Genomic DNA, 22,017 nt, shown 5'->3' on the forward strand with positions numbered 1-22,017 from the left:
GTTCCCTAATTAGAGAAACAGAAGCCTGCAGCAGGTCCCCATAAAGTTCTTCCGAAACATGAAGGAAGAGAACACCAGCCCTGGGAGCTGCTTCACAGACTGCATTTCACTGCATTTCAGCACTTCCCACTGGACAACCCTGAGCATCACCTGCAAAATACTTACTGTAAACAGTACAAAGTACTTCTGGTTATTCTCTCCTACACAGTTATTGACCCACGGGCAGTGATGGTCCATTTTTCGAATGCACCTCTTGCAAACACTGAAAGAACATAGGTCTTTTATTAACAGCACTTTTCATTCCAGAAACACAAGATTTTACAGGGGTTTGGGGACAAAGGAATTCAGGAAAAGAATCAGAGGTGAAATCTGAACATAAAATAATTTACTTGCCATCCTATTTATATTTGTGGTTTGCTTACTCGACTAAGCCTGTTCAAAATGAACCATACAATACCAAACCACCATTGCAAAAATTAATGCTATGCATCAGTGGTTCTTTCCAAAATATGGTTTGAACAATACATTCAGGCAGATGGAAAAAATCTGTGATTTTGTTTTGTTTTAATCTAATTGGCCTGTAAAAACGTCCACAGATTAAAACCAAACAGAAATCACAAAGAAATAAAAGGCACTAATGAATAAAGATACTTTTCAGAGTTGCTAACAACAGACTAAGGCTTATTTGCCAGCATTTGCTGGTAGCAGAAACTTGCAGAAAAAAGAAAATCAAATAAGGCATTAGAAAAGATTCCTGACATCAAGGTAAGCCACAGACGAGCAGAAAATAGCTGTGGCAGTCAGTCAGGAAGATGGTACCACAATACACATTCCAGGTGAAATGAGATGTTAAAGCACTTCACAAAACCAGGCTAATAAAATCGAAGTTCAAATTCTTGCCAGCGTGCAAATTGTGGCTGGAAGTCAAATAATTAAAACATTATTACTTTGTCTGAACATCATTCTCTTGCTTAGTCAGTAACTGCTTCAACTCACATAATAAAGAAAGTCTTTTTCTCTGCTGCTTTCTCAGATGATAGGAGACGAAAGGCAGTCAGTCTCCTGATACCACATTGTACAAACAAGCACAGAAATCAAATATGAAAAAACACAAAACCCCGAAGCAAACAAACAACAGACCCAGAAAGGAAACAGCCATTCCAGAACAATTCTGGCAGCAATGAAACAAAGGACTAAGCGCTCTGCTAATTTTATTTTTCTTCTTCTAACAAAAAGTATTTTGACCTTAATATAAATAATAAACTTCAACACCCAAACACTTAAGGGAAGCTCAAACAAAAACATAAATATGTTCTTATCAGCATGTATGAATAAATAACAGAAAACCTCTCTGTCAGAAGAGCTTTTCACTCACTTTAATTGGTGGGAGGGGATAATCCCCAAGGATATGTGCTATGCCTGAAAAACAAGTGAGTTACTATAGGCCTGATCCTAAATGAAAATCCAGGCAGGCCAGCCCCAGCCTCCCAGTATGGGGCCAGATTAGGAGCTCCTTTTCCTCAGGCAAACCTGGATTCCCTACTACCTGTCAGCCCCACGTGCAGTGGGAAACAAGAAAAGCCTCGTTTTGCCAAAACAAGCAGCTTAAAATGATTTGAAGCTACATGAGGTCTAAAATCAACAGGCACAGTAAAAGCAATTTATCTGCCAGGTAATACACTTTGTAAGACAAGTATCTCTTGCTGTGATTAAAAACAGAAGGAAGGGATAAGGGGAGGAAGGTGGTGAAGCAGGAGGATGCCTCCCTGTGTGCAGGTGTGCACACACTTCCCTTGGGCTCTGGGAGAGGTGAGGACCCAAGCAACCTTCCAACTGCTCCTGCTTCCCCTGAGGGACAACCTGAAGCAGCCAAGCCACAGATGTGAAACAGACAGGAGAGGAGGCTGGGAGAGGAGTTTTATTCCATTTACACGTTCCAAAAACTGCTGGATGATAGGCAGAACAGGAAGTTTAGCTGGTGGAAAAGAAAACAGAAACCACAACTAAACACTACAGGGAACAGGGATTGCCCATACTCTTGACACTTTCCTCCACTCAACCATCCAGCTTCCAAATGCTGGCAGGACTACTTTACTGGGCACAGGGGACTCACTAAATAGCATATTCATCAAAAACATCCTGGTCCCTCTGGCATACAGCTAGCAGTATCCCCTGCTGATGCATACACCCAGACTTGATGTGTTAAAGTCTAATAAATGTCCCTAGGCCACAATAAAAATATTTAACTGAAAATTCTCAACAGCATCAGTGCTCAGTGGATCCCCTTCCCAAATCCTAATGTCTGACAACTAATTTTAAAGGATGGAAAAAAGGACCATGCTGACAAGGTTTTCAGCCAGTGTTTTTCATTTACCTACACTGTGAGTCATCATCAAGACAGCATTTTAGATGTGAAGTTTCATTCATAATTGAAAAGCTGTCAGAGGGGATTTTACAGTAGCATTAATAAGTGATAGGCATGATCACATTGCTCCTGCTGAATAACCAACTCCTGATTTTCATTAAAATTAAAAAAAAACAAACAAAAAACAACAAAAAAAATAAGAACATTTGTAAACTGAAGCTCTGAAAACAAATATGAAAGAAACGACCAGCAGGACAAGTTTGCTCAGCTCATTACCATGTATTTCCCTCCCCACAAGACCACTGCATGAATCAGCACTAGCACAGGTACGAGCTCTCTCTGTATGTATTGGTTTTTCAGTAGGTAAGGAAGTGACACCAGTGCAAACTTATTAACTACTTACTGGAAGTAGGTTTGCTTGCTTTAATAGCAGAAGAGAATTTTAGGAAGTAGTTATTTTTTGCTCACTGCCTTTAGTACTAAAAAGCTCACTACCAGTTACTCTCTTCCAGGAAGTTTATCCTACCAGAAAAAGAAAGGACATGACAGATCAGTAGGCATACTGATCCATCACACAGCACAAAACAGACACAGTACTCAATGAAAATGTGGAAGTCTGAACTCTTAAAAAATATATACAGTTACCTGCACTTCAGTTTTAACTTAAATATCACTTCTAAATAGAATACACAGACAAATGGGTTTGTGAATAAAAACAAAAATGGAAAAGACACTGACCCTTTGGGAGATGTTTTATAGATTTCTATGTATTTTGGAATAGAACATCTCTTTTCAAGTAATTTTGACATGAAAATTTATGGAATGTCAGTTACAAGTCTAGAACCAAGGTAGCACTCAAAAATTTTAAGTGTTTCTCACTTTGCACGAAGTAGCCCCAGCCTCCTATATATGAAAATTTGTCAGAAAAGATATGAGATTTCTTTTGAGAAGCTTAAATGTGTCTGGCACTATTGGCAACAGAATTTGTATGCCAATCCCTCAACTGACCCACTCCAGTCTCGGACTGCAGAGACAGGGCACACTGGTGAATAATTCTTGAGGTCTTGATGAAACAGCCATCCTCAGAAGAGCCTTTACCTGCAGTGATGTGCTCTGTCGGGTTTGATGCTACAACACTTTGGGCACTTGTAAACCACCTGTCCTGGCTTTAGCTGTAAACTCTCGATGAACTCTTTTGTGGCATTACCTTTGGGTACAGCACCCTGCACGAAAAGAAAACCAACAAATCGGGAGATTAACTTGTGGACATTATGGCTGCTAAGAACAACAGGATAATTCAAAACTATGGGAGGGGAAGGAAGAAAAAGAAAAAGAATAAAAGCTTCCCTAAGATCAACAGTTTCAAGAAGAGCAACAAGATTCACAGAAGAAATTTAAATGTGGTTTTAAAACATGGAGCCACATACTTACACATAATTTTGGTGGGGCTCTTGTTGTTTTTTTAAAACATCAATAAACCTCCACTTAAGCAATTAAGTCTTACGTAGTCCTACAGTAACCTTAAATATTTAAGAATCCTCATCCCTCTTTTCACATCAACAAATTTATCATGTCAGTGTTTCTTGTCACAAACTGAAAACTGCAGATGTTTTATGCCAGCAGAAGCAGCTTCTTCTGAAGTATCACAGTGTACACTAAGAGTTGCTGGTAAACAACTCATGTATTTATAGTTATGCTTCCACTGCGTATTTGTTATTTAAATTAGGGTTTAACATTCAAACAGTGAACACTAAGAATTGTCACACCTGAATAAGACCAGGTAAAACATTCTCAGATGTGCAATTTCCACTTTAAAGTATATCCTTAAATAGATAACATATTGCAGCTACAGAAGCCCAAGTTCACGTATGTAAAGCTTTTTTTGCTGAAATAAAAACAGAGATGCAATATTTCAATAGATTTCTGATGGAACAGTCTCCTTTTAGTGTATCTATGCAACCTCCCAACAGCAATAAACAGGAATGATACATGAGTGAGAGAACTGCACATTAAATCAGTAGTATAAGGCTCTTTTAAGCAGTCTTTGGGGTGTTTTTTCCCACAAAAACTCCCAACAGGCCTGACTAATTTAAAAAATTACCAAAACCAATTTCCACAAAATGCTACAACTCATGTTCTCTTTCTTCAGTATTCAGCGAAGCTCAAAACTTTAGGAATGTTTTTAGCAAGGGCCCCTTGGAAGCAGTTCCTGAAATGCAGGACACACACTATCAGTTGTGAAGAACTGAATTGTTAATTTATTTATAGTAAGAATTCTGCTTGTTTGCCTCAGCGGTGCTTTCTGTTTCATTCTGATCCTACATATGCCCCTGGTTGCCTGTGTCCTGGAAGCTTCCTTAATCCCAGACTCACTGTCTGCCAGATGTTAGTCCATCCCTTCTCTCTATCTTCCCTCCTGCATTTTATTTATCTGAATTCCTCATTAAAAAAATGAAACAAAATCCCACTGTCTCTCCATCCATGTATATAAATCCCACCACACATTAGGAATTAACATATCTTTTCCCAATTACTCTCAACAGAGATTGTATCTGCTTCTCCAACACTGCTTGCCTAGATCGTTTCCAAACACAGCTTTTGTTTCACAAGAGCTGCTGCTAACTGCAAAAGAATTCCAGAGACCTGAAGGTCCCTAAGCATAAAAATCACACAACATACAATAATTAACATCCACCCTTAGGATACAAACTATCTAACACACTGCTGCAACCCTCTATTCCTGAGTCCAGCAATCAGAAGTTTCAGAGGCTAAACTACTGCTTACACTTCTGCCCAGCAGCAGTAGCATGCAATTCATTAGTCTTTACCATAAATTGTGAAGTTACCCCAAATGAAGCCATTTCTGCAGTGCTATGGCTTCTGGGAGAGCTGGAATCTAAGAAACAGAGATTATACTGAAGTCTGAACAGGACCTAACAAGGTTTCAAGAGGGAAATAACATTTGGAAGGGACAGAATATCAGAGGCACACCACCACTCCCAACAGCAACAAGAACATTTGTGAGGAAGGAGACAGGAGAAGTCTAAGCTTGTCTTTCCTTCCACTGACTAGTGGAGATGGGGTTTTGAACTGAGTCTGCTGTCCAGAGGTTGTTAAGCAAAATAAACCATCACAGGCCATTCAGAATTGGCATCATGGTGCTAAACTCTGTCACAAACTGAAAAATGAGAAAGCAGCAAATTTGATCTCTCAAAGCAATGTCCTACGGATACATACAAGAGGATCTCACGACTCTGATGCTTTCCAACTTGCCTAAGAACTGCCATCTCTTAGCATGCTCAGTCCGTATTTATTTCAGCATTGTCCAATACACTCAACAAAATCAGTAGAAGGAGAGATGGAAACACAGCTTTTCAAAACAACACATGTTCTGCTCTGTTCTGCTGAAGCAATACTTGCCAAGGCAGACAACCAAAACCAGCTTTTCCAGCTTTCCTGTTTGTCAAGACACAACAAGCCACAAACACGAGATCTGCCATTGGGGAGAAAATAGCATCAGAGAGGAACACTCTCCTTCCCAGTGCAGAAAGAGGAGCTGCTCACACACCAGGAATCTAACGCTAGGTCCTTGACTTTGCATCCGACTTGAGTGGGACGAAAAATTAGCATACCACATCAGCAGCCTCACTCAGCAGGCTGACACACAAAAGTTATTTAAATCTGCCACTCACTCAGCAACTGAGTTACCCAACATCTAGCAGACAAGAAAAACACCGCCTGTTTCTTTCCGAGACACACAGAGAGAGGTGTATACTTACTGGATCTGTCAGCATAGCACGAAAATGTGAAGCCAAAGCGAGGAAAGCCAAGGTGTTGAACAGTGTGCCATTGATGACACTATAAACATAATCTCTCGATGGAACTAGCATGACAAGAAGGACTACAAAGTCGGCATAGAACACCAGCATCCAGGTAACGACAGCACATGCAATACCACAGCCATCTCGAATAAACCACATTGTTCCCAGGGAAGCGCGGCTAGGAGGTGGAACACACTTTTCTGGCTGGAGGTATTCAGGTGTCCTTTCAATATCTCTGAAGCGGTGGACTGGAGTAATCATCATAGGCTATTATGTCCATACTTGCATCTGAAAGAGAGTCAGAAACAGTGCTCACTGCTCTGCCAGACATCCAGACCTCTGGTCGCATAATGGCACGGTCATCACATGGGAGAACTGCAGAAAGTGAAATGAAAAAGCAAAAAAGGTAAATAAATCAAACACAAAATAATGGATTGGGAAACCACACTCTTGCGCTTATCGGAACACTCCTTACTCAGAAGACTCTAAGTGCTTTCAAGAAGTGCTTAATTACACACTAGGTCTACCTGTGTGCCACCTACACCTCCCTAAGTGGAAAGGCAATAAGCATTTTAATGAAGAAAAAGTCATCAGGTAGGAGCCAACAGGAGCTGCCACAACAGGAACTGAAGCAAGAACTCAGCACTGTCATGTGAGGGGAGAAGAGAAAGTCCTGGCACCGCTGGCAGGGTCTCTTCTTGCTGCTTCAGAGTCAGGAAAGGGAAGGGTCTTTTCTACACATACTGGGAAACTTAGCAAGTGGAAGAGATTTCCTTTCTCCTTACCCATTGCCAGCCAGCTTTGGGGTAAAAGTTCAAAACCAAACAGCTGTACAGTTAGATTTGCAGGAACTGATTAAGAAGCAGCCCAGAAAAGATCCTGACAGGAACTTCTAGTCTTGACTGGAGGACGTAATCTCCCAACAACAGCTGTCTCCCACTCTCCCCTCCTCCTCTGGCCTTACATCCCTTGGAAGTCTTCTGCTTTGGCATGCCTCTCCCGTCACCTTTGCTCTATCCCTCAATGGCATTTGTTTTGCCTCCCATTCATGATGTCCAGCCGACTCTACTGCAGCAAGAGCACCAACACTGACCCTGTCCTCTCCCCTCCAGCTCTGCAGACACCTTGTCTATCCAGAGAGTGAGATCCATCTTGGAACCAGAAACAGTAATGCTCCCAGGTATGTGCCATGCTTGTGTAGTTTCCACATAACTCCCACCAAATACAGGCATTTGAGAAAACAGAGAAGGTGCTCCTAAGTCTTTGGCAAGGGATCAATCCATCTGCACTCAATCCATCCACCACTTAAGGCTGGAGCACACCTGGAATGCTGCGCTTTGAAAGCAGCTCTTTACACACCCAGCAACTTCTTCCAAAGACACTTCTACTCAGAGTATTTGCTCAGTGCTCTAAACACTTCATAACACTACACCCTCTAAAGACCCACCTTCTACAAAAATGGCTACAGAAATTCTACTACCAAATACACTGAATTGCATATGCCTGAATGGAAGGTATCAGCCTCCTGCTGTTTCAAAATTAAGGCTTATTCTCATGGCTTTGCAAAAAAGAGTGCTCATTATGCCGTTTAAATTCTGAGAAAATGTTCACCATTAATTATGTTGTCAGCCAAAAAAGTTCACACTAGAGCTATTTTTGTCTTTAATTGTTTAAAAACGGATACAATTTACAGAAAACATAGCGAGAGAATTGTAGAATTCCCTAGGACTTCAAACTTTTCTCCAGATTTTATGGCTAAGTTCTGCCAAGTACAAGAAGAAAGCTCTACTCCATCTAACACCAATCTAAACGGAGATGTTGCTGCCCCTATCTCAACAGGGAAGGAGATTGCAGTTTACTTTTCAGCTGTTCTATTAAGAAGACCAAACTGAAAAGAGGGCAATTACTCTTTCACAGCCAAAGAATAAGGCTATTAATGAGCAGGATGATTAATTACATCCAAGCACAGAAGTGATGAGTTTTGTGTGCCTGAATGCAAGTGTTACGAAGAGAGGTACTGGAACTGCTGTGGCCACAGTGTGCAGCAAAAGCCACGAGCACTAACTTCCTAGGTGCACAGAAGCAGATGAACTAGACCATTTAGAATATTTGTTTTCTAACACAACTCCTATAAATAAACTAGGAGAATTAGGTATTTTCTCATCTTTCCATTTTGAATATTTAATATGCTACCAAGAGAGTTTAAGATTATTTATGAATCTGAAGAAAGTCACGTGGATTAATGTTAAAGCATATCAGTCTTGTATTTATACACACATCACACAGAACAGAAATCAAGATGAAAATGTCCTTGTGAGGATGCCATTTACTTTGGCAAGAAAAAAACCCACAACAAAAAACCCACTCCTCATTCACAAAACTCACTTAACACATTGTAATTACTCCGTATTTTAAACACAACTATAATTTAGCCTCATGATTCCTGATATTTAGGAAGACAAGCTATGTCATTTTCATAAACGGTGAAACCCAAACAATCTGGCAGTCTAAGTTCAGATAAATCTATACCTACTAGTACTTGCATACCTTGTTTCCCATTTTTCACAAATTCTGTAAGGACAATTATACATTCATTCACTCACACAGACTTATCTAATATTTCTAAGATTTAATTCTTCCACTCCCTCAAGGAAACAGGTTAACGTTCACTGCTTGTTTAATAGTCTTATTAAAATTGCTATGCTTGTTTACCAGCTCAAAATAAAACTGACATAACTGAAGACTCACACCTGACATCAATGTTTAGTTGACAAGAACATCACATTACATTAAAAAGTAAGAAAGAAAACTGCAATTTAGGTGTTCAATTTTCAATCAAAAGTTTAGACTGACACATCAGCTACAGTAACAAAGCTGGGACAGTCCTGAAAACAGACTCTCAGGACTTTTTGCCTAGACTCTGAGCCATTTTTTTTTCCCCTAAGGTTTTGTATCCCAAAGCAAAGGAATCTAACAGTCACAGGAAAAGCAAACTCCTGTTTAACAAAAGAATCAGTTTGACAAGTCACCTTAAGGTCAGTATTAGCAAAGACTGACTGAAAGCTGAACAAATACACAGTGATTAAGCTGTGGGTTTAGTTCTGAGCAGCACACTTCAGCAGTGAAATAAAAATTAATCTCTCTTGCAAGTGCAGAAAGAGGTTTCACTCCAATAAAAGTTTTACAGCTCTCTCTCAGAAATATTATTGAGCTAAACTGGGGAAAAAAATAAGAAAAACCTATTGCTGTGTAACTGTCTAAGGAGAAACTGGAAGAAGCCCTGAGGCCTCCTCAGTCTCAAAGTCTGGAGACCCATTTCTGCAGTGAGCCAAGAGGACAGCACGCAGGCCCCTGATTATGGCTGAATGAAAATTTTGTTATTTGATGTACTTTGCCATTAAATGCTTGCTTTAGAGGCCTCATTAGGCAACAAAATAAATCAGTACATAAAAACCATACATTGAGAAATACATATGTGTTTCAGTGTTCATTATCTTAAGAGTCAAGCTATAGGAGCTTGGAGCCTCAGCTTCCCTCCCACATGACCCGGTTAGTGGGGTTTTTTAAATTCCTTGTTCTTACATACACAAACATCTGTTTTGGTTTATGTTGCCCAGTTTGGTATTATCAGATAAATAATACAACCAAAAAAAAAAAAAAAAGGTTGTAGTAGGGTGGGAGCAGTAACTTGCCCTAACTGGTTTGCCCTTCAATCACGCTGCATATGAACTTAATTTATAATACAGATGGAATATGTCAGCTCCTCCTGCTCTGGAGCAAATAATATGTAAACAGTGTAGGCAAAGGGCTTAAGGACTAAATCTTGGTGTCAGGCTACAAGGGTGGCCACTAGGTAAGTGTGAGATACAATGACAACACACACATCAAGTCAGCTTAATGACATGACAGAGCAAAGACCTTTTCTTTTTATCTGGAAGGCATTTGGCAATACAGGAACAATCAAAAAGCATGTAATACATAAGTTAGAAATGTAAACAATACAAAAATGAAAATCCACTTCCTGCTACAATGAACACTTAAAATATGCTATTACACCCTATATAAACTCTTTTCACCTGCCCATAAACCATGTCAAAAAAATCTGGTTTTTAATGGCCTGTGACAGCCAAAGAATGTGCTAAGAATGTACAAACAAACGATGTGGGCCTTCACCCAATAAGTACCTGAAAGCTCCCTGAGGTTCTGATGGAAAACTTACAGCAAGCTTAAATCACCATCATCATGAACATGCTGATTTTCATGTAATCATTCATGTCAGTTAAGTCAAGCACATGGGTCTGACTTGCAAAGCTACAGCATTACAATGTACATTGCAACCATTTCCTCTATTACAAGTCCATTAACACTGAACTTCGGGAAGAGGTTACATTTTGACTCTGTTATATGAACTAAGTGAATTTTGAGTTCTGCAAATTACACGAAAACAATACTGGGGGAAAAAAAAAAGAATAAAAAAAAGACAGATCAGGGCAGATCATGGACTTTTTTTTAGGTTTTCAGTTTGTTTTTCTATTTCCTTCAAAGAAATACTTCCCAACAGCTTTTATGACACACAGAGTACCTGAGTACTCTCTCAGTTTTATTAACTGAGAGTTTTATTTAACACTGAAGTTAAATTTTTATCATCAAAAGGAAGCAAACATACGTAACTAGTCATACTATATTCACAACAGCTAAAGTAGGCACTCTAGATACACAGGACAGATGTCCTTTTATACAAAACCAATCAGCTCCAGACAGATAAAGAGAAACTGCAGAAGAATTCATTTTTAAGCCCATTTCATTTTTCTGTACATAAAACTGCATTAATTAAAACACTGCGTATTTAATCTTCCTTTGCAAGAGATGTAAGAGAAGGTGAGTTTCCTAACTAAAAGGGGTTTTACCTATGCCTCTCCTGCCACAGTTCCATGCAGCCAAAATCTAACAAGCTTGTGAAAACTTGTCAAAGCAGAGATAATAAGAAAGTATCAGTATTTAAATGCATTTTCCTAATGGCTCCTGCAAAGCCTAAAAAGCTTTATCTGATCTGAAGGAGCGCAACAAAACAGGCCAGCTATGCTGAGAATTTTTGGCAGTCTCCTGCAGATTCATCCAGATATCCACTGGCATGGCAGCTTCCAGCCCCTGGACAGTCAATGGGACATTTCTAACAGGTCTGTGAAAGGCAGCTAAAAAAAGCAAACCTATTATTAGCAGGCTCAAATTTGCTACAGAGATCTGTACTTACATTGGAATACTTTCGGGACTCTGCACATGGTTTAAAAAAACCAACCAAACAACAAACAAAACAAACTCCACCCCAATTTGGGCTAAAAACCCAAATGGGTAAAAACATGATCTTGGATTTTAATGGCAAAGGCAACAGGGAAGAAGAAGCAGGCACGGAAGTTAAGTCTGCGTTTACAGGACACCCGATGACTCAGATCAAATTATCACAGGGCAAAGTCAGCACTGCCAGCCCTCCTCCAGCCACCCCAGGAGCAGGAAAAGGATCGTGCCTACCACAGATACTTCTTCATCTTTCTCCTGGAAATTCAGGCTACATTAAGGAGTATAGTTACAGCCCAAATACTACATTACCAGCTATGCATTTGCTTTTAGCAAAAGGTAAGAAACATCTCAGGATTGTCCTGAATCCTTTGGCTCCTGAAGTCAGGCAATTTCAACACTTTCAGTTCCCCTACTGAAGAAAAATGGCATAAAGAAACCTTAAAAAAATTACAAGGCTTAAAATAAATGTGCGTTTCCTGAGGGTAAATGCACAGGCTTGGATTATCTCCCGTGAAAAGGGGAACAGAGAGCACGTAAATCCAGATGGTTTATACCAACCAATTTATAGCATTTTTCTATACATGAAGGGAGTAAGTGGCTGCATTATAATGCTTTATAGTAATTGTTTACAAAACTGTTTATAACTACTTTGATGTTATTTTCTATTTTTAATTTATTTCTTATTTCAAAGAGGTCTCACACGAACAAGACCTTAGGAAAAATGTCTAACGCTAAAATCATACTTTCATTATTTTTGTCAGAAGCATCTTTTTAGAGGGGAAGATTTAATTGAACTCATGCCTTCCTGAAGAACACGTTTGAATAGGAGTGCAAATACACAGAGGGAACTTCTCCCTAAGGAAAGAAAGGGAAGGGGGAAATTACCTCAAAGATGTCTGGTCATATCTAGAAACTCCACCCTGAGGGCTTGGATCAGGCTGAGAGGGACAACCTCAAAAGAGATGCAGCCACATAAGGCACAAACAAACACCTCAGTCCTCCTCTAATTTACATCAGTGTAGACAAGAAGCAGCTTCAACAGTGCCAGAGGAATTCCATCAGTAGAACTGAAAGGAAAATAAGGCCATGTTTTCTGCATTACAAATACAGGGGTTTCCCTATCCTGATGCTTGTGGTATGCAGTCTCTCAGGGCACATGATAACAGCCTCCTGGTTGATGTCTGTATCATTTCTGTTTAACTAATGGACATGTATTGTATCAATAAATTATAATGCAATAAAGACTGACCTAAGAGTCTGAGTTATCTGGTGACTGCACCCCCACCAAAAGGCCTGTCAGCTGCTAGCCTGAGCAAAGGAGAGCAAAGACAATGTAGTTACTGTCCAAGGTACAAAAACACTGGACCACTATGGATGAGTGACAAAACTGGGGCAACATGTAGAAACAGGGTACAAATCACAAGGGCACCAAGACTGAGGTCAGACTTGGATCTGACTTGTTCTGGTCACAAAGCTAGTGATCTTAATTTAATAAGTCTTTCATCAGAGATAGAAGGTACTTTATAAAACTGCCATTAAGTAATGAACCATTACTAAATAACTGGTAAGTTTTTAGCTATCAGAGCAGCAAGGGGAACAGAGAAATTCTGTCACTTCAATCTCACAGTTTCCCAATAGATCAAATACACACAAGCTACTTAACCTATGTCAAAAGAGAAATATTAATCCTGAGCATACCATCTTTGTTACATTGCCACCTATCTAAAGTTAAGCATTCTAAGGAAAGAGCAATCGTGCAGGAGAGACTGCACCAGGAAACAGAAAACAACAGATGGGGATGTCATGCTTTCCCACAGCATTGCAGTTATCCTGAATGCACAGCCTTACGAGAGACAAAACAAGAGAAGCTGTCCTGGTCTTCTGGACAGCTTTGCAATTTACATGCTGACTCAGAATTTAAAACAGCAAGCCATTGGATTAGGGGAATGTAAATTCTCAATTTGTCCTTTATCAACTTCTTTTTTTTTTTTTAAAGAAAGACAAAAAATTAAAGGGGAAAGTTTATCTATAAAACTGGAATTATTTTTAGTTTCAAGTTAGAAAACCACATAACTTTCATGGCATAAGGAATATGTTTTGCAGAGCAGGAAAGAGCTGCAGTTTCTACGTTTTAATCATAATAAGAAGCTGGCAGAACCCTTCTAGTCTAAAAAAAATATTCTAAATAGTATCTTTCAAGGCAGGAAGAGCACTTTAACTATCAGACATACGTTTTCACTCAAGATGGTCTATCGCAGGATTTGGCTCTCACCTGCTTTTGCTACAGCCCCCTCTTCACAAGCACGAACAAGTCACTCATTCTCTGATTTTATTCCCCCGCCTGTAGTCTATTATTCTGCCTTACCACACAGGGGCAGGTAAAGATGTAGGTATGAAGGCTGTAAGGCATTTAGATTTTAAATCTACATACTACACCTAAGTGGATCCCGAAGCTGACTACAAAAAGTACACAGGGTATACATTAAAATAACACATAAACAACACAGGGACCAAAAAATTATCACCTCTGTCCTGCAAAGTTAAAATCACAACTAGAAGAAATGTATGCTGATACTTCAGAGAACTGGAAAAACCTGCAGGTTCAAAGTTGTGTAGGTTAAAGCTTTTGAAACATAGCAAAGAACATCTGAGTTGGCAAACTAAGCATTTCTTATTTTGCTCACTTTAGCACTGGCAAGCAGAAGAGATCCTTGCTGCCATAAAAAACACAGCTTTTGTGTATAAACCTTAATTTTCCTATCTTTTGAAATACAGAGTTCAAGACAAGACCAGCTACAATATCTATTATGTTCCTTATCTATTCTGTGCTATATTGGACATCAGTAATTCAAGTGGCCACTTAAAGAACAAAGATGCATATCACATTACTACCTCTATCACCTGCTACAGCCCTCTCTGTATCTATGGTATGGTACTACTGCCTTCCCACTAAGCCTGTATATGTCTTCTTTTACCTTTTTTTTTTTTTTATTTCCAATAGCATAGTATTTTACCTTTACTCATTCACACCATTTCAGCTTCAGCCTACTTGTTTCAACCTCTGCATGCTGCATCACATTTAAGATTGGTCATCCCTGTCAGTTCTGCATTATTGCAAAACTCACAGATGAACATGACAAACACACCATCCACCACCAGCCCAGGAGCAGAAACATCAACAAGGGCCTTGCATTTCCTCTCATTCAACATTCCTCTGTTGCTGAAAGATCTTAACAGTGGGTCTTCTGTGTCCTTTTCATACTTGCTGTTTTACTTGCTCCTGGGATAGTGTTTCCCAACACTATTCTAGCTGAACTCTGCTGCTGTACACTTCCCTCTCATTTCCTTACCTTTCCATGCCCTTCCTCTCTTTCTTTTCCCCCCTCCTCTTGCACTCCTACCTCTTCTCCTGTAACAGCACCGGTTCTGTATGGTCACCCTGTCACCTGCAAAAAGATATGGGGCTACAAGTCTAGACAAACCTCTTGCTGCAGTCTCCAGAAGCGCTGCAAGCAGCCCCCAAGCTGGGGACACAGCCAGCAGCAGGTAACAGGAGTTAACACACCAGTGCTCCTGTGCAGTGAGCCAGCACCTGGCTGCACCTTGCCTCTAACACCTTGCACCTCACTAGCAGGGAACTGCTGCCATATGGGGAGGTCTTTGGCACCCACACCCTACAGACAAGCTGGCTCGCTCTTTTGGACTCCCTCTCAAAAGGACAACGTGTGAAGTGTTACTGGCAGACTTGCTGCACTGCAGCTCCAGGCAAGGGCTATCTTCTTTCCTTATTGCCTGCACAAGCCAAGAAACACACAGCTTCAATTAGGAAAGCTTTAACTTCTCGTTTTCTTGTACACAACCTGAAGCTTCAGATCAGTTACATGCACAGGTTAAATATGATGTTCCAGGTACAACTGGTCACATTTAGTTTGCTTCAACCAGATAAGCACAGGATGCAGGGAATAAAAACTGACAACAAGCTATTCTGTCGTGTCACATTTTACATTATCTGCTGTCTTCTGCCAGGAATGCAGAAAAACTGTATTCCTGAATATTGACCTAAGAAAAAGGTCATGCCTACACTGCAGAGAGATCAGAGAAAAGCATAAGCTCACCCAACTAACATCTGCAGAGACTGGCTGAGCTACAGCCAGTCCATTTTCAGACTGACACAACTGTGGGTGCCCATCCAGTCTCCTCTACAGGACAGATGTCCAGTTACAGCTGCATGGGAAATGTCTGCACAGGAAAACTGGCTCCATGAGCAAGTCTTCCTGAAATAATGCAACACTGCAAGTTTAAACTGCATGGACTATGCAACACTGCTAGCTCCTGCTCTGCTGGGAGTGCACAGCAATCCACCCATTGAGAAAAGTAAATTCATATTAGGTAAAAAAAAAGAGATATTCACCAAAGCTGAGCTAACATTGCCCAGGATACACACATACTGCTGAAGACTGTCAGCTGTTCCCCTTTGCTGACACAAAGGAAACTGCCCAGAAAAAACACAGAACTACTTGGGCACAGCAGACCTGCATCTGCTGTGCAATTAAGCATTCATCTTCCTGCAACCTGCTCCCATTATTTGGATTAAATTATATTTGTGTACTTTTGTCTACAACCAAACAAGCAATTTCAAACTGAAATAGACACCCTTGTCTTTAACTACACCACTTAAAATGAAAATTAAAAGAAAGCAGAAACATACATGAGAATACCCAATAGATGTTACTGCTGTAGGTCCTAAATGTCACAACAAACACCTTGGGGTTTAGGCCGATCTGATATTTGCCCTTTTATAAACCTATAAACATAAAGAGTTTCTGAGTCACGCCTTCTAAATCTCAATGAACATTCAGTCAGACACAACTTACTACCAGTAGCAGGTCCCACTGGTGTCACAAACACTATTGCATCAGTGAGGCAGCACCAAGAGCTACGCTGACAGAGTCATAGCCTTTGAAGAAGCGGATCTTTATTGCACAAGGGGCTGCATTTTTAAAAGACTTAAGAATGGCGTGGCTCCCCTTATGATGACTCTTATCACTGAAATGCCTGTAACGCTACACAAAAGACTTATTTGTTGCTTTCATTAAGCAAAGAAAAACACGGTCCTTACTAATGCCTTGTTATGTACACCACAAAACACCCAATGCAGTCACCCACTGTAACTCACCAGTCCCTCCCTTCTCTGTGATTCCACTGTATCAGAACAACCATCTAAATTTGGGCTCATTTCCTACAGATCTGACATTGCACACACACCTTTCCTGCGCTAGGAGTCTGGCACGCTGTCACGCTCTCTCGTGCTGAAAAACACAGTTTATCTTTTCTGAATCAGGGTCAAAGGAAAGAGATCTAAACGAACTTTGCTGTCCATCCCACATCCCTCAGTGGTACACAGCGAGTGGAGAGCCCGTCAGGGACCAGACTGCTGCCCCCAAGGCCCATTTTCTTAATCGTTTTCTTAAGGACTATTTTCTAACGAGCCATCGTGAACTACTGCTTCTTAAAAATTCACCATACAGTACTACTCCAGCAGCACTGAGAAGCTGCCGTTCTAAAGCAGACCGGATCGCTTGCTACCGTCACGTAAAACTCACCATCCATTTCAACTAAACCCGCCACAGTACAGCGCCCTGGTTTCGCCAGGGATTGCTCCCGATGCCGCTGGTGCCATGGGACAGCCGCAGCCACACGCCCGGTGCCCAGGGCCACCTCAGAAGCCACAGGGGCAGCTCCACTCGCTGTCCAGCTGCTCGCTGGCGGGCACGTCCCATCGCTGCAACGCATTAGCGAATTACAGGACCACTGCAATCCTCTGACAGATCACAGGACCCCGACGAAATCGCTGTAGGCTCCGACTTTAAATTTCCTGCCGAGGGGACTCAACGCTGCTCCGAAAGGCCGCGGAGCAGACCTAAACCACGTATTTAGCCGGTATCATTTAACGTGTTCAGCCTCGCAGTATTTAAAGCCCAGCGCTGGAAGGCGGCGAGGGGACAGCGGGAGCCCTCCTCCCGTTTCCCGACCGATGCCCACAGGTCCCGGGCACGCCGCTGCGGGACACGACCCGCCGCCCGGCCCCGGCCCGCCGCGGGATGCGGAGCCCAGCGCGGCCCTCGGGTGGCCGCGCCATCCCCGGGCCCCCGCCCGGCCGAGGGGCCGCGCGGGCCGGGGACACCAGGGACAGCGGCGGGACCGGGAGGCAGCTGGTGGAGAGGCGCAGGCGGCGGCGGGATGGCATCCCCCGGCGGCCCGCTCCCGGTTCCCAGCTCTCTGCTGCCAGTTCCCGCTCCCGCCCCGCTCCGGCAGCGCACACACCTGCCCGCCCCCCGGCACCCCCCGCCCCGCGCTGTCAGTCGCACCCACCTACCCCACTGGCCGCCGCCGCCGCCGCCGCCGCGGGTCCGGCGCGCCCCGCCGCCCCCGCGCCGGCAGCGGCACGGCACGGCACGGCACCGCACCCCCCCTTCCGCCGCCCGCCCGCCCCTTGCGCGGAGGTGGAGCGGCCGCCGGGAGGAACCAGGAAGTGAACGGCGGCGGCGGGAGGCAGCGCGTCCCCGGCCCTGCCCTTCCCCGCTCCGCCAAGGGCTCCCCGGCCCATGGACGGGCACCGGCTCCGGGCCCCGAGCGGCTCCGGACCGCCTGTGCCGACCGCGCGTTAACGGCCCGGGCGTGCGGCTGCCTGGCGGGGAAGTGCGGGTTCTGTGAGGAAAAACCCCACACTTTTTTTGTTCTGACATGGAAACGGATGGCTCTGCCTCTGCGGGCACCTCTGAGCCCCAGGCAGGTTCAGGGTGGTTTTGGTTTGCGGGTATCCAAAATCTGCTGTCACCCAAGGAGGAGCCGTGCAGCGCAGAGCAGTGAGGATCTTTGGGGGACTGCAGTATCATTCTCAGGCTAAGAGCTAAGGGACTTGTGCCTGTTCAGTCTTGAGAAGAGACTACTGAGAGGGGACATCATTAATGTGTATAAATGACTAAAAGGAGGGGGGTGTGGATGTGCCAAAGACATGAGCCAGGCTCCTCTCAGTGGTGCTAAGCACTAGGATGCAAGGCAGTGAGCAGAAACTGATGCACAGCAAGTTTCACCTGAACATGAGGAAGAACTTTACTGTGTGGGTGACCATGGACTGGAAGAGGTTGTCCAGGAAGGTTGTAGAGTCTGCCTCACTGGATATACTCAAGAACTGAGTGGACACAAACCTGCACCATGTGCTCTAGGACAGCCCTGCTTGAGCAGGGAGGTTGGACCAGATGATCCACTGTGGTCCATCCCAACCTGACCTGTCTGTTGATTCCGTGAAGTGCTCCACTGTAGGTGTCATGTTCAGAGCCAGAGCAAAGCACTGCTTCCAGCCTTTGCACCTTTGCCCAGGTATTAATCATGCTGTGCAAATCTTCACATTTCAGGGGATTGCCTCAGGCTGGCTTTATTTGGGCTTGTGATGATTTGGCACAGCCTGTTTTTTTGGTAATGGGAAAGGGCCAGAAGAGGCTTCTGTGAGAAGCTGCTAGAAGCTTCCACCATGTCTGACAGAGCCAATTTTCATCGAATGGCTCCAAAAATGAACATGCCGCTGGCCCAATTAGAGAGGTTGGTAACACCTCTGTGATGACATATTTAAGAAGAAAATCAAACCAGCACACAGGCAGTTTTTTCCAGGGGTGGCGAGGCACCACCACCAGGGCCATCCCAGCACAGCATGCGGCGATGCACTGCAGCCACCACCGTCTCGGTGCGGCCCACGGCGAGCCTTGCGGGCCTGGCCATCCCCAGCCACCTGTGCTGCCAGCAGAAGGGCAGGGGTGGCATCTTCTCCTTCCTTGTGCCCTGCATGAGGAGAGGGGTTAAATAGAGCCAGTGCCACAGCAGTTGCCACTGCCCGCTCAGTGGCTGTGGGGCTGCCTGGCTGGTGGTGAAAAGATGGTGAGCAACTTTCAGTGCTGTAGGATCCCACAAGAATCTTTGAATTGGTGGAAATTGTTTGCAATGGTATGTACAAGCAGCAGTTTTTCTTCTAGTCAGAGGAGCAAGAGAGGACATCTGAGGGAGAACAACATGGCAGCACTAAGGTCAGTGGAAAAAGGAGAGGAGGTGCTCCAAGTGCCAGAGCTGAGATTTCCTCTGCAGGCCATGGTGAGGACTATGGTAAAGCAGGCTGTCTCCCTGCCACCCATGAGGTCCCCAGGGGATGCAGAGATCCACTCATAGCCCATGAAAGAATTACACTGGAGTGGGTGGATGCTGGAGAAAACTGAGCCAGTGGGATACCCGAATGAAGGGAGAGCCCCTGCTTCCAAAGATAAGAGAAGGAGGACTTGTGCTTCCAAACTAAAGCAGCCTATCCTTAGGGGACTGCACCCTGTGGATGAATGACCCATGCCACAACAGCTTCAAAAAGACTGTTTGCCCATGGGAGGGACCTAGGGCATAGCAGAGGAAAGACTACTGTCCCTGAACAAACAGAAAAAAAAATTTCAAGTGACAATTTGACCAAAACCCCCATGCCCTGTCTCCTTCTGCCATCAGTGGGAAAGAGGGAGGGGCTAGGGGGGGAAATGGTGTTTTAAAGGCTTATTTTACTTCTCATTATCCTCCTCTGACTCTGTTAATAGTAAATTTACTCTATACCTTTAAATTTGAACCTGTTTTGCCCTTAGAGTGTTTTTTCCCAGTCCTCATCTCAACTCATGAGCACTTTGTTAATTTTTCTTGACTCCTCTGCCCAGCTGAGAGCAAGAGAAGATCAGCGAACAGCTTTCATGGGTGCAGTGTCAATGAATGACGTGGCCCATGACATGGGCCAACACACATCATTCATTTACCACCAGATATTGCTTTGCCTTTGTTAAAACACAAAACATAAAAACCCCAACAAACCCAAGAAACAAGTGGTGTCCTTTTTTGTGTGATAAGCTTCACTACTGCTTTGTGCTGGAATTTGAATGTCCTCAGGAAGTGCTCTTTAGGACAAGAGGTTGCCTTCTGCCCTCCCCGAGGAAAAACGAGCCAAACCCACCTTTGAAAAACTGCTGTTTACATGTGAACAGGATTTGCTAGCTGAGCCTCTGGACAATGCATGAATTTGACTAACATTAGGTAGACTCCAAGCTGGGATGGCAGAAGTGGGAAAAAGCCTAACAAATCACTCTTTCCTGACAATAGTAACTGTAAGCTGCTGTGGGCTAAGCCATGAGAGTCAGGAACTATGATGAGAGCCAGAATGTCATCTCCCTGCGCTCTCAGTGGAAATCATAGGGTGCATCTTCATTAACACTGTTTTGGATGAAGAATTCACTCACATTTTCATGGAGTTTCTGATTTTTATCTCGTTTGGTTCACACTGTGCAATGTGAGGACACAAGTATCGCACTGGAAGTCAAATGAAGGGTCAGTCTGTGCCAGACAGAAGCACTGGCAGATGCTATTTTAGAGAGAACATACAAACCAGGGCCCTTTCATGCATGGGCACTGCCTTTGGCACTCCCCTGGGCCAGCAAGGAGACCTGGCCCTGCTCACCTCGCTGGGGTGAGTGGGGAGGACAAGCTACCCAAGCTCCCAGCTCTGCCAGGCTCCATTGCTGGCTCTTCCCACAAAGAAGCAGTAAGCAATCCCCCCGATACAACAACCCTAGTGTGCAGAAATGTGGCTCCTTTTAGATGCAGGTAAGACGTGGGAAGAATCCCAGAAATGCATTGCCTCTGTCCCGACTGCTAATTGATAAGCAGCCTGCCAATGGGACCAGACCAAGATAAAACTTCCAAAACCATCCATCACTCTTGAAGTTTGATCCCACTAAATCATGCCACCTGATCAAGTAGGCACAGCCAGGAATGCTTGGTACATTTGATTGAACAAGGAGTCGTAGAAAGTCGGATAAACTCCAACAATGTGCTGTGTAATGCTTGGGAGCCACGGATCATTTTTAGCCAAGCAAGCATCAGCGTGAAGTCAAGATAGCATCTTTTCAAATACTCTGAAAATTATACACAGAAGCTGTGCAAAAAAAAGGCGTGCAAACTTATATTAATGACTGTTACGAAACTTGCAATTAAGGCTGCCAAAAAAAAAACCTCCAACCCTTAATTATTGTTTCAATATACAGTGCGAGTTTTTAATCACATTTCCCACGCCACTTTCCCAGCGATATCTGGCACAGGACCAGCAGAATCTCTTAAGGAAAGCATTTGATTTCTTCCCTGCTCCCGCACCAGCCTTCCCCACGCAACGCACCTCGCTTGCACCGTTCTGAGGTTAAAAACTCCGCAAGGACAACGAGGAAACGCAGAGGACTGTGAGTACGCCATCCATTTCTGAGCACCGAGATATTTCCACAGCCTCCTACGGGAGCTTTTAGCAGGAAGCGGGAGCTTTGGTTTTACCGCGACGCTCAGCTTCTCGGACGGGACGTTTTCCGGGAATCGGGGTGCCTAGTGGGCACCGCGTCCGGAGCGCTGCGCCTGCTCCACGGGAAAGGCTTCTGTGGCTCTGCGGCTGCACGCCCCGCTTTGCCATCAGGCAAGGGGAGC

At 43.6% G+C, this 22,017-nt stretch overlaps 1 protein-coding gene across 7 annotated transcripts in view; it reads right to left on the reverse strand.

Moving 5' to 3' along the window:
* The window catches only part of ZDHHC3 (zinc finger DHHC-type palmitoyltransferase 3), a 52,909-nt gene extending 30,969 nt beyond the window's left edge, over positions 1–21,940 (reverse strand). For 4 of the 7 annotated variants that reach the window (XR_004495860.1, XM_033511946.1, XM_015617512.3 and 1 more), the window contains exons 1-4: positions 21,722–21,940; positions 6,145–6,474; positions 3,464–3,588; positions 166–262 (exon numbers count right to left, since the gene is read on the reverse strand). Coding sequence is in view for 6 of the 7 variants with exons in the window: in XM_033511946.1 (XP_033367837.1) it covers positions 166–262; positions 3,464–3,588; positions 6,145–6,450 (528 nt within the window). In the remaining variant the exon portion in view is untranslated. Of the gene's footprint in view, positions 1–165; positions 263–3,463; positions 3,589–6,144; positions 6,475–17,084; positions 17,268–17,857; positions 17,891–21,721 lie in introns of those variants that run through there. The other 3 variants (XM_015617513.3, XM_015617514.3, XM_015617515.3) reach the window with 3 other exon arrangements.
* Positions 21,941–22,017: the final 77 nt, after the last annotated feature.

The sequence above is a fragment of the Parus major genome, chromosome 2 (genome assembly GCF_001522545.3).
Source record: "Parus major isolate Abel chromosome 2, Parus_major1.1, whole genome shotgun sequence".
Classification (NCBI taxonomy): Eukaryota; Metazoa; Chordata; class Aves; order Passeriformes; family Paridae; genus Parus; species Parus major.